The 13024-nt window shown below is 38.2% G+C and overlaps 1 protein-coding gene across 3 annotated transcripts in view; it reads right to left on the bottom strand.

Annotated features, from left to right (window-relative positions):
- The window catches only part of SNX9 (sorting nexin 9), a 59244-nt gene that overhangs the window by 34573 nt on the left and 11647 nt on the right, over positions 1-13024 (bottom strand). For all 3 annotated transcript variants that reach the window (XM_084202330.1, XM_084202331.1, XM_084202332.1), the window contains 3 exons: positions 8734-8820; positions 6224-6298; positions 4933-5055 (listed from right to left, as the gene is read on the bottom strand). In XM_084202330.1, the coding sequence (XP_084058456.1) occupies positions 4933-5055; positions 6224-6298; positions 8734-8820 (285 nt within the window). The remainder of the gene's footprint in view (positions 1-4932; positions 5056-6223; positions 6299-8733; positions 8821-13024) is intronic.

The following is a 13024-nucleotide window of genomic DNA, read 5'->3' as shown; positions in this document are numbered from 1 at the left end:
AAAACCCCAAACCAACCCAGCTGGAGGAGACAACTCAGAATGAATTTTACATTACTGATTGTATTTCCATACATACTTAAATTATGAAGGCTCCAAACGCCACCAAGATAATAACCTCTTCATCAACTGCAGTAAGAAGCATTATCTAGAAGTGGGAAAGAATATTCTCTACTGCTACAGCCTCTGGAATAAACTCAGCATCAAAGAAATACTATAAGAGAAAAACACATGATGCATTTCACATCAAAAATGACAATCTTTTTGTTCACTCTATTTTTTAGGTTCACTTGGCTTAACCTTACAAAATTTATATTCATTTCAGTGCCATTATTATTCCAATACCAACAGAGTCTACAGGTAACTTAATTTAGGAGATATATATATATATATGTATATATATATATATATATATATATGCAACTCTAACCAATAGAAATAGCATAAGTGCTAATATACTTACTCACTGTCTGTTCCAAATGACAGACTGAAATTAGCACCTTGCATTGCCACTCAGAGGAACAGTGGATTGACAGAGAAGAAAGATTACTCATTCCCTCTGCTCTCTCTATCCAAGATCTAACAAGTCAAAACAGCATGAGACTCATAAAAAAGCCAAGCCAACCCTCCATCCTTGGCAACTAAGGCTTCCTTAAATTGTATTTTCTTGAATAATTTTTTTAAAGCTTTTCAGACATTAAAGCACAAATGTTACAGGCAGATGCAACACTAAATTCTCCTATCTGCTTATCTTGTTCTGACTGTGTGAATAGTCACCTCGAGTCAAAATTTTCCCTCATTTTGTGTTTAATTGGCTTCACTGATTCCTCTGATTGCTTCGATGTCCTCAGCATCTTCTCAGATAGCTCTTTAAAAGAGCAGCTGCAAACTTTATCAAGGCAGCCATTGTTAGGACACCGCTGGTGCAAGGAATGAGCTGGAGAGAGTGAACTGCCAAGGGTCAGGTGGAATTCTTCTCTTCACCTTAGGAAATATCTCTGTGCCCCTTTTCTACTGTCACTTTACATCTGTGGCAACCTCAGGTAGGGTACAATATCAAAATGTTGCTGTGGTTACTGAGTCTTTCTCGTGGAAGAAAAGGAAGGAAAAGAAACTGCTTTTAATTATTGCTCTTTAATTACTTTTCAGGAGATTATTTGCTGAACAACAACAAAAACCTTCTTAGGAAAATAGGTAGTCAATGATGTTTTCTTAACACCAAAAAGTTATGGTTAGCACAGTAGGAAACCAAAAGTCTCTTGTTTGACTGGAAAGCAAAAAGGGATGGGGGAAGAAGGAGAAGAGTTGCTAGAGTGGGCACTTATCTTCCTGAGTAACGGTTATGCATGATGGGGCTCTGCTTTCCTGGAGACAGCTGAACACCTGACTGCCCATGGGAAGCAGAGAATGAATGCCTTATTTTGCTTTGTCTGCATGTGAAGCTTTTGCTTTACCTATTATGCTGTCTTTATCTCCACCCAAGAGTTTACCCATGTTTACCCTTCTGGTTCTCTCCCCCACTCCTCTGAGGAGGTAATAAGCTGCTGAGTGGCTTGAGCTGCCTACCAGGGTTAAACCACAACACTGTGGTTTAACTGGGCTCCTAAAAATAGAAAAGGAAAAAGCACCACACTCACATTTCAACTCAGCCAGATTTATTATTTTTAATAAAGCTTGGCACTGAAAGACTACACAACAACCTGGTTTGGGTTTTTTTTACTTACTGTTAGAAGAATGTAAGGAATTCTAAGAATTAAAACATCTTCTGACTTACTGAATTGGGGAGTGGAGGCGTTGTGCAACCATGTGTATGTGAGAGTGACAATGTTTATAGAAAGCAATTTCTTCAATACAATAGTAGTAAGAAAAAAATCCTAAAACATCCTGTTTATTTAGAACTGTTTTTATAAAAATTTCTTGTCATAAACTTGCAACCCCACTGTGTTACTGCAAAATATAATAGATACCATCAAATAGCAGCATTTAGGAATATTGCTATATCTTACTCGGTCTATCAGACTAATCTATCTACAAACATTTTAGTTTCCACTACAGTGCTACCTCCAGCATCCATTCCCCTTACACTGACACATAATTTGTCATTTTTCTTAACTCTCCATGGCCTGATGTGAGTTTTGTTTAAGATTAAAAACTTTGTATATTTATCTAGTTGGTCATTAAAGCTTTGAACAGGCTGTGCATCTGACTTCAAGTCAAAGTGCCTCAGTGAACTCATGTTGAAAAACATAAATGTTATCGCAACCAAATTCAGAGTAATACATCTAGGAAGAAGGGCCATACCCACAAAGTAGGAGATTGCATTCTTATTGAAAGTGGCTCAAAGAGACAGTATGAAGGGGATGAGTGACTCAGCCTGACCTCCTGGTGCAGTATTACTGGAACCAATGCAATCCTTCTCTCTATCAGGTGTTTCTACACCAGCGCAGCAATGTCAAATCTGTCTGACACCGTGCGATCGATGCACACAGGAGCAACTTCACAGACACAAGATCAAAGTCACCGCAGAAGAAGAGAAAGCTTGCTTTTCTTCCTGAGAGCAGGAAAATTGGGTCTGCACCACAAAGACAGAGTGAATGGACAGGATTTCTTAATTAAGAAGACAATTAGCCATAGAAGGAGAAAATGCTAGCACTAGAGAGCTCTCTAATCTGGGAGAAAGGCCTAACAGTCAAAAGTGGAAGCCAGAACTGCTTCCAGACTGCTTAGTATACAAATTAAAATCCCATTAGCAATAAGCCACTAGAAAAAACTACCAGATACGTGTCAGAAGCTGAAGAAACCAGTCTTGAAATCAAGATCTACAATTTTCCAGAAAATGCATATAACCAAATAGCAGTTACTGAAATCAGTTAAAGAAAAAAAAAGACTTGAGAAAATGAAAATAACTTTTGACATAAAACCCTGACCACACAACAGAATGGTTCCTCCTATGGAAAAAAACATGAAAACTGAAGACCTAAAGATACCAGCCCGATGAAATCTGTTTCCCCTGCATCTTGCATGGCCTTGACTACATCCAGGTGCACACTGTCCTCCTCTCTCCCCCTCTCCATGTCAGTAATATAGTTTTACCATAATGCATTACAGTACAGTGGTCCTCACAGCTATCTCACACAGCATTTGAAGGATAACTGAGAGGAACAGGACACTTCTAAGAGTAGGGCACTGATGCAAATGTGACAAGCCGTTTTCATGAAGTTACCCTTTTCCAAAATCTATGAAAAACCCTTCAATCTGTATATATTACAGGGACAATGCACTGTTGATCTTGTGTAAACTACAGTGTAAAGTGACCACATTTTCAAGCTTTTCACTGCTTTAGAAATGCAACTTCCAAGACGAGATTGCCAGAGTAATTCTCTATTATTCAGACTATAACAGATACCTTTATTTTAACCTTTCCCTCTGCAAAGACAAGACCTTTTTTCTTCTCTTCTCCAAGCACAAGACCATGTATTAAGCATATAACAAGCTCTGACAGTATACATCTATTCCCATGCAAAATATTCTGTGTATTAGATTAGTAAGTAATTCTTCCTAGATCAAATTAAATTATGTTTCTCCTCTGAGAAACAGTATTCTCTGATTTGGCAGCAAGTAGCTGCTGCAAATATCTCAAGCCTTCTTAGATGCAAAGTTTTGCTAGAAACACTACAGCAGGAAAAAATGGGGCAAGAGTAACAGACAGCAAGGAGAAAAGAGGTTCCCCATTCTGCATTCAAACTACTACAATTTTTACTGAGGCAAAACTAACCTATAATCAAAACCTTTGGCTCAGTCTGACATGAAAAATTCATGAGGCATTTCATGAGTTCTGTGTTTAGCTGTACATATTAACTGGGTATCAATTAAAAAAAAACAAACATTGAGACAGTCACAGTGAGGTTTGGAGTCCTCTAGTGAGGACCTGCGATTACAAAATAACAATCCTGGCATTGTCCAGCTGACTACAAGGAAGCCCAAATCAAACACTCCATAGTCAATGAACAGCTACGTTCACTGTCATACAAAAATGTCCCATGTAGAGTTTTCAAAAGATCTCACTTCATGTCAAAGTCCTGTGGTGCAATTAAGAAAACTAATAACTGATATTTAACTGACCTACAAACCAGGTGTGTCCCCCCAGCTGTTACCATAAGTAAAGCATTTAGTTTCCAACAAAAGAACTTTGCATGCTGCTGTTGGAAAAAAAGCAGATTTTGCTCTTCTGTTGACCTATGGACTTCAAAATGTTTAACTTCCTACATGTGGGACATGCACCAGTCTGTAGACCATAATAAACCGCTTGTGTTTAAGATAATGTGTCCTCAGATACCTAACCTGGAACTACATATTTGCTGCTTAAGGAACTGGTGCACCAGGCAAAAAGCTATGAATAGAGGAACAAAAATATTCTTGCAGCAAACCGAAAGTCAGCCGCTTATCCAACTGATAATGCATGAATTTACTTCATCTTTTTTAATCCAAGAAACTACTCTTACTCAAATTCTGAGAAAGAAATATATCTATTCACTCTGGCTACTGATGTACAGATCCCCTAATTGTATAAGACATCAAAAAAGAAAGCTCTGGTTCCTTAATAAGGTTAGCATACTAAAAGAAGTAGCTTGAAAATAAAATAAATTTGCTAAGAGTGCACTTACACTTACAGAGACTGAAGTAGTCACAGATTTGTATCACTGCAGACTGGAAAGAATAAAAATGCTCTATTTCTGGAAGTGTTAAGACTACTAAATTTTCCAGCAGTGACAGTATCTGACCACACACATCATTAATATTCACAAAAATGTTCCTTAATGAAAACATAATTACTTTAATTAGTACTTTCATGAAGGTTCACAAATAAAGTAGAGCAAGCAATTACATCAATAAAAGTTTCCATGCCCCCAGTGCCCAGAAAACCACAAGACATACCTGATTACTGCTTTTGGCAGCAGAGTTGGTCTGAGCTGTACTTGAAGAAAGGGAATCAAAAAAGGCCTGATCAGCTAATGAGTTACCGCAGCTAATGCCATCCTTTGCACCTTCTGTTATAATCTGAAATGGAAAAGGTTGAGAAAGATTTTTCATGCTTCATTTAACCAAATTATGCTTTATCATGTGTAATCATCCTAACACTCATATCACTAGACTTTAAGATGTTTGCATATAACTTTTTAAAATTCAAATTCAATTGAATTTTTTACAAGAAACTGACATGATACTCTGGAGGATTTACTTCCACACCAGATGGAACTAGGTTGCCTTACTACTACAACATACAAGACCGTTGTGGCAGTGAACACCTATCTATAAATTGCTTAGGGATTAAAGGTTGTTAATGTAAGTGCCTGGAGACTGTGAACTCAGTGCTCAGGGGATGGATTTGGCACAGTACGTTTAGAAAGCCAAAAGCTACCAGACCATGAGCTAACCAACTGAAGCAAAAACACAAGGTCATGTGAGCCACCGTGATCCTGCTTTCCCTTCCCCTCCTCCCCCTTTTTGTTTGTTTTTTTTTTAATAAACACAGCACTGCTGAAGGAAGAGAGACACATGCCCTAAGAGGCTGCAGGAATTACAGCCAAGCTGTTCATCCACCTAACCAGCAACCTGCACACATGCAGACAGTGGGCCATCCAAGAGTGAATGTGATCGCAGTCTTTGCACTGTGATCCCATTCCACTCCCAAAACAATACCACTGGTCTTTAAACAACAATCAGGACAACACACACTGAAGAGACAACAGAGAGTCTCAGTAAGAAGGAAAGCTGAGTAGTCCCTGGATTTTGTAGCCCAGATCCTGAGCCCCAGAAATGTGGCTCCATTCCAGATTTATGAGCATGTGTCAAGTCTGCCACAGCAACACCAGTGTAAATGTGCATTACTCATTTCACTTCCATATTGCTATCTTCAGACAGAAAAAAGCCCCAATTATTGGATTATGAGACCCCCAAAGCCAAATCAGATTCAAAACAACTCATGTTCTGCGGATCAGCTGTATTTACTATAGACAACTTCCTGTTGCATTTCTTGGTAAACCACTAAGAAGCTCAGGAGCTTCAGATGGCATATTTACACTGGTGTTCAAAGCCAACTACAACTGCCACAATAAGATTATATATTCCAAGCTTTCTATTTAAGCATTTCAGCTTGGTCAGCACACCAGAGGATGGCCTTTTCAGCAGTTCTGCTTTCTGAGTGCTGAGCAGTGTAGTCACTTACCTCAACATAATCTGTTGGAACAAGTCCTCTCTCGCCTTGGCTGTTTTTTCCTTCTAACCAGCCTCCACCAACATCCTAAAAGAAGTAATATACAGATAATTTTGCTAGATGGATCCCACAACATGCTTCAAATAGCTCAGCAGGAAACACTGTTTTGCTGTCAATTGTCAAATGCTCAGCAGGAAGCACTGTCTTGCTGTCAATGTTCAAAACACAGCTATGACTGTGAAACTGAACAAACTCACTCAAAGCTGCTGAAGCAGCAGATACTCATTTAAACATAACGCAGACCATGCTGATTTTACACAGCTATTCTGGCCTTCAGATTTTAACAAGCATGAAGGGGAAAAAGAATTGATTTTTCAGCACTTTTGATCATTTATAAAACCACAATCAACTGTCTGGCCACAGACTGCATATAAACACAGCTATTAATATGTCCATTTCAATGAATTAATTTTAATCAACACACTATAAAGAAACAAGACTCAAAGAATAAAACTGTTGGTGATATCTGTAAAATCTCTGCCTCATTTATTGAAGGTGCAGAGACATGTGATGAGTGAGAGATATCACCCACAGAAATGTTAAGGCTATTCTCAAAATTAAAAGAGCCACATGCGCCACGTAAGATCTGGACTCATTCTTTCCACTTCACATTTCTTTTCAGAAGTAGTCTTATGCTATTAGTTTAGAAGGAACTAACAACAGTTCAGCTCTGATCTCAGTGGGACATCCTCATATTGTCTGGGGTTTTTTAAACACATATTCTACATATACTATGAGAGCTCTGTAGATCTTTGCAGTTAAGCGAAGTTAATTCCAGGACAACATTATCTGGAATAAGCCAGCTCTGCTTTAAATCATCCTGTTTAGGGAACACATAGCTACATGTCAAGCTAGTTCACAGATGCTGGAGACACATATGCTAGACAGCGATTACTAAATTTTAGGTTTTCTTATTTTGCTTTTTAATTGATGTATTTCTTTATTCACAATTTTGTTCTTTCACTTCAAAATTTTATATAGTTCTGCACTTTACAGGCACTCCAGTAAGGAGAAGCCTGCTTATGTATTCGAGATTTTATGCAGTAAAGGTCAAGCAGTTAGTGAAATAACAACTTGCATTTATTTCTCTTACATACCTAAAAGCTTAATGCTCAAGAACACAAAAATAATTAGACATCTCAGATTATAAATTCAATTAGCTTGGTTAAACTGCAAGAGCAATGACATCTTGAGCCAGAAGTCATATTTGCACCGCTACACTTGAAAGCAATCATCAGTGGACTTTGCATGACTTCAGCTATTGCCATCTGAACTTATATAAAAAAGATCAGAACCTTTGCGGCAATTTATCATGGACAGCATAAAACAAAGTTTTACTTTTACTTTACTTTGAGTATACTGCTTTAAGCCACAGATGTTTTGATCAGTGAGGCTAGTTTAAAAGTGGTGATCTATTTATTTACATTTAGTCTTACTTTAGTGAAATGGCATTAAGCTCCTGAATTCATTCAAAATGCTACCCCTGCCATAACACAGCACACTATCCAAGAGGGTGCTGGCTCTGTTAAATATCTGCTTCAAGTATTTAAGATCAGTGGAACTAAAAATTATCAGGATTACACATGCCTGGGATCTTCAAAGAACTGAGTTTATTCTGCAGAATGCGTGTGTTTTACACAAATGAATAAATAAGACCTCGCTTCACAATCAGGTAGTTTTTGTCTGTATTTGTTTCAAAAGGCAAGCCTATTCACTAAGCCATATCATTACATAAAAATCAAAGCAGAATCAACTAATACTTTGTTACCAAGTGTGATTATAAGGGGACAATTAAAGTACACTGAAATTATAAGGGGACAATTAAAGTACACTGAAATTCAAAATGTGGACATAAATCAAATGTCAGTGCTGAAAAGCCCTATTCATTTAACAATGCCCTGATAGCACTGTGATGGTATTGTCACCACTTCTTCCCTATCCCTTGTTCATATTTCTTTAATTATGAAAGGACACAAAATTTCAGTAAAAAATTTTTGTTGTGAGTTCTTTACCAAGCTTGGAATGCTGAAGTCATTGATTAAGAAACCCAAAACCTAGAAGTGAGCTGGATGTCACATTTAAATGCAAGTGGCAAGCACATGAAAGATTACACACACACAAAATGTGCAATATTAGGCACACAAAAATAGATGAGGCATTCAAATGTACAGGTTATCATCACCATTAGTTCCTTCCTCTTACTTGTCTCTCAGCTCTGTTTAGAGGAAAACTGAATACATTTTGATGTGTGTGGGCACAGTTTGAGAAGGCCCCATCCTCCAAAACATTGCATTTGTTTCCACGAGATTTTTAGAAAATTCTTTGTATTCTGGTTTTTTGCTAATTCTTCAGGGAAGGGTAGCCAGGACTTTCAGATGTCACCAGCACCATTTTCCTTCCATCTGCTGATAGAAGTAGGTCAGGAAAGTGCACTGAAGCAAACTCCATCTCAGTTTTCTTACCGGGTTGGTGATTGTGATGATCTCCCCTTCACTGACCGTCAGCTCATTGTTTCCAGGCTCAGCAGCAAAATCATACATAACACGAGCCTGTATGTGGAAAAGAACGTAACAGTGAGGCTTCCAGCTTCTGTAGAAGGCTTCATTAAGAAAGCATCAGCACAAATTATCCTTAACTTACAGAAATAGTAAGTGGGGTAAGGCTGAATGTACAAAGAGCAACTCAGCACATAGGAAGCTGACATTTCCTAGATTTGAACTGCACACTCAACAGTAACAACAACTTTAAAAGATAAAAATCTCATGTGGAGCTTGCTGGAGATACTCTACCACAGGGATTTAAGACCGGTTGTTCTCTGTCATGTCCAGAACTATATTTACAATGTTTTCCAGGGAAAGAAGGAAAGGTTCCTAACTTTAGCAAACAATTCTTTTTTTTTTTTGGTTTTATACAAGACATATTCCAACTCCATCTTGGGTAAAGGGAAGTAGTTCACAGAGCAAGCAATTCAGAAAAAGAAAAGCAAGCAACTGCAGATATAAGTAACTACTGCTGTGCATAAAATGTAATATGTAAAATTATGTTTTGAGACTCTATATGGGAAGAATTATGCAAATGCAGAAACAAGCAGTGAGACTAGGCTTATTATATGTGGCATGAGGAGGGAGGGAAAAACAAAACTAATCTAATTTTTAAGTGTTTAGACACACAACGGCGTTACTGTGCACTGACTCTGCTATTACACCACATAAAGAAATGTTTGAAACATTTGGTTTTACTAATAACATGATTCAGTGTACAGCAATGAGTTCCTTCTTGTACTTGGAGGATAAGGGGAAGAAAAAAAAACTAACCAGAAAGTAATATTTTCTGGAGACAATAAAATAATTTCTATTGAAAGAAAGCTATGTGATAGGAAAAAAAAAATACCAAAAGACAGACATTTACCATCAAGTCTCGTCTGTCTCAAAACTGCAGGTTGTTATAATCCTCACCCAGACACAACTTCTTATAGAAAACCAGAGGAAAACAGAATTTCCCCCCCCCCCCCATTTTTAATTTCATGAGTATCAAATGGAAATACTTCTGGCTGGTCAAAAGATACTTTACTGCAGTGTAAATAAAAACAGCTGAGAAAAAACACACAAGTTTCAACTGTTCAGCTGACAAATCTAACCCCAAACCATGTGCACAACAAATCAAACACTTGGTGTTCTCCACTAGAGCAGCATATCATTGCAGAAAACCATGTGTCCTAACAACTCTGAATGCTCCCTTGCATGAAAACTTTTCCCTTAGAATGGAGGCTTTCAGCACTTTCAGATTATGCTATGCAAAACAGAGATGAAGAGGCAAAAACTGTGTTCAGTAATAACACTGACTGCTTTTTTTCCAGCAGCACATCTGGCCTCCAGGGAAATATAAGAATAAGCTGCTTTACTTTCCTGGAAAATGAACTGAAGAGAAGCAGCACACCTTTAGAAATACAAGAACATTTTAAGCAGGGGTGTAAAAAGCACCACTCTCCAGAGCTCTTTCCTCAGCAGCAGCAGCAGATGGAAGTGTTGACATGTTCTTTTTCTAGCAGGTTGCCAAAATTTATCCATTTTCTGCAAGTCAATTTAACAGCACTCAGATGCTGGACATCTGAATCATGGGAAAAGCAGCTTTCTTAACCAGGGAGTCTTCTTAGCCTTTTTCACGTAATATACCATAGTATTAAATTCTTGCTTCTGTTCACAGGAATGATGAGAGCTTACCAGAAAAAAAGGCAACAGACAAATTTTATCAGCCTTCAGAAAAACTGGCAAAACATCCCTAGTGATGACCAGACTGGAAAGGTAAAATGTATCTCCGTCTAATACAAGAACAGATGCAAATACTAGAGTCTCCAGATATGGCAGTGAAATCAAAGTTACTCGGAAAAAAAAAAAAAGAAGGAAAAGCACCTTACCCTGAAATTGAACAACTGAACGCGCACAGGGCCACACTTGCCTGCATTACAGTTCAGCTGCAGCAGAGTAGCTCTGTCATGGAGTGAAAGCCCCTGTGTATTCCTCACCAGCCATAAGCAGACAGCCTAACAGCTAATGCACATCAGTTGTGCTCAGAGCAGCTTTTACAACATCGTCCCTGCCTCAGCCTTCCTTGAGATAAATGATCAACGACCCACATAGAATGGCTTTTCTTTAAGTTCACACTTCTGAAGCTAAATGTTTTTGTAATGCTGGACTTCCTGACTGCAATGCAACAGTTCTGCATCAAAGTATGATTTATAGCACAAAAACTGGGAGAAGCCCCTAAAAAACTGGACACGCCTTTGAAAATACTTTCCCTATGCACAGGGCTTCATTTGTATTAGCAAGAGATCTAGTGTTACACCATAGATTCATCGGTTTCAACCATGTATTACAATTGAGGAAACTTGTACCACTACTGCTTTTCTTGGTCAGCTGGCAGTGGCAGACAGTACAAAGGAAATATCCATAGAAGTTTCATAGCATGAAATTCCCATAACTGCACACATTTCTCTTCACAGTTGGCACTTCAGCAGTTCAGAGCTTCAGCCACCCTGCACTGCTCTTGTCAAGAGACAGGGATTCAGAGGTTTAAATTGCTTTTTGCCATTGTCAGAAATACCACTGCTGTATCACAGCAGTAAGATGGCAACACCTCATGCTGGTGGCAGAAGTTCCCATATTGACAGAAAGAGGATCAAATTCTGGATTTCTCTTTTGGGAAGTATACGAGGCAGATAAGTGCAGGTTACTCTAAAAAAACCTGCATCTACTGGAGGAGCAGAAACCATAATTTGGGAAGCCTGGCAGAATGCCAAAATTTAAATAAATAATTTTTTTAAATAAGGAAAAGTTAATCATTAGCATTGGCTCTAAACAAGTCAAAGTCCTCACATTTTAAATGGCCGTGTCAGTGAGAAGACTTGAGCTTTTAGCTGGGATGAACAACAAAGGGCTTTTGGTCACCTCAAGTAACTCCAGTAACACATCTGGTATGAATAAACTTCAGAACAGCTTGCTACAAAAACTGCTTCAGTTAGTACAAATATTCTTCAGTAGGTATAGTAAGCCTTTGAAATCTGCTGCTTGTGAAATACTGATATGCACTATGTTGCTCACACCTGGAAGCACAGAAGAAGAAAATGCATTTATTTCTTCCCAGACTTCATTTTATTAGTTATCTTCTAAAAGCTTTTTGGATGTGGGTTTGGGTTTTGGTTTTTAGTACATTTTTTGTGAGGTTTCTTTCACTATTTTTTTTTCAGAATTACTTTTCCCCGCAAATACTGCTCTTAGAAATAAAATATTCATTCTAAAGGGCACTTCTAAGAGAATAAAACAGAAATAGCAGAGCTGGGATACAGGTTGGGATCTCAGGATTGGAGAAATTAAGAAAGCAGAAAGAAAATAATACAGACAAAAGCCTAGCTGCAAATACATCACTTCAGAAATTAGCAGTATATTTTGATTACTTCCTAAAGAATGGTTCAAAATTAAGCATTTAGTCTAAAGAGTGACAATACTATTCCACACAAAAAACAATTAAAACTAGTTTTGCATTTTCTTTCCTCTGCTAATCTTTCCCAGCAATTTGCCCTGTGATTACAGTCTGTAAAAAACTAGTGGTTTGTAGGTATTTTACTGCTTAGAATAAGTGCAAGACATCTGACTTGTTATCAGCTGAAGCAGAAGCCTCAAACCCCTCGCTGTCTTCACTGTGCCAGTGAAGCTCCGGGGAAGACACAGGGTAGGCAAAGATCTAAATGACAGCTTAGCCATTGTTTTGTTTCACCATTCACAGACTACTTAAGTTGTCATGTTTTAATTAATGCATCTTTGAAAAAACTCTCCACAGATCAAAACACATGCTAAGTCCTTCTGTGGAAATGACAGGGAATTCTGCAAGAAGTTTAAAAGGGTTGGTGTCCAAAACAGTAAGAATACAGGAACACAGACAGGAGCCCCTCATGTCTTTCCCACTTCAGAGGACTGAGGACACCAGCTGTCTTCCAACAGTGCCTAACATTTTGGGAGATTTAATAATTTCCCTACCCTTTAGCCTGAAATCTAAGCTCGTTCAAAAGCTAAGTGTTCTAAATCCAAAGAGATTTTCACTGCATGATCTGCAGCACTGAATCACAAAATCATAGAATGGTTTGGGTCAGACTGATCTTAAAGATCATCTTGTTTCAACAACCCTGCCACAGGCAAGGACACCTTCCACTAGCCCAGGTTGCTCAAAGCCCCATCCTGCCTGACCTCAAAAATATAAAAA

Source organism: Fringilla coelebs (assembly GCF_963513975.1).
Source record: "Fringilla coelebs genome assembly, chromosome: 3".
Classification (NCBI taxonomy): Eukaryota; Metazoa; Chordata; class Aves; order Passeriformes; family Fringillidae; genus Fringilla; species Fringilla coelebs.
The sequence above is the reverse complement of the archived record's forward strand: the minus strand, read 5'-3'. Positions and strand labels throughout refer to the sequence as shown.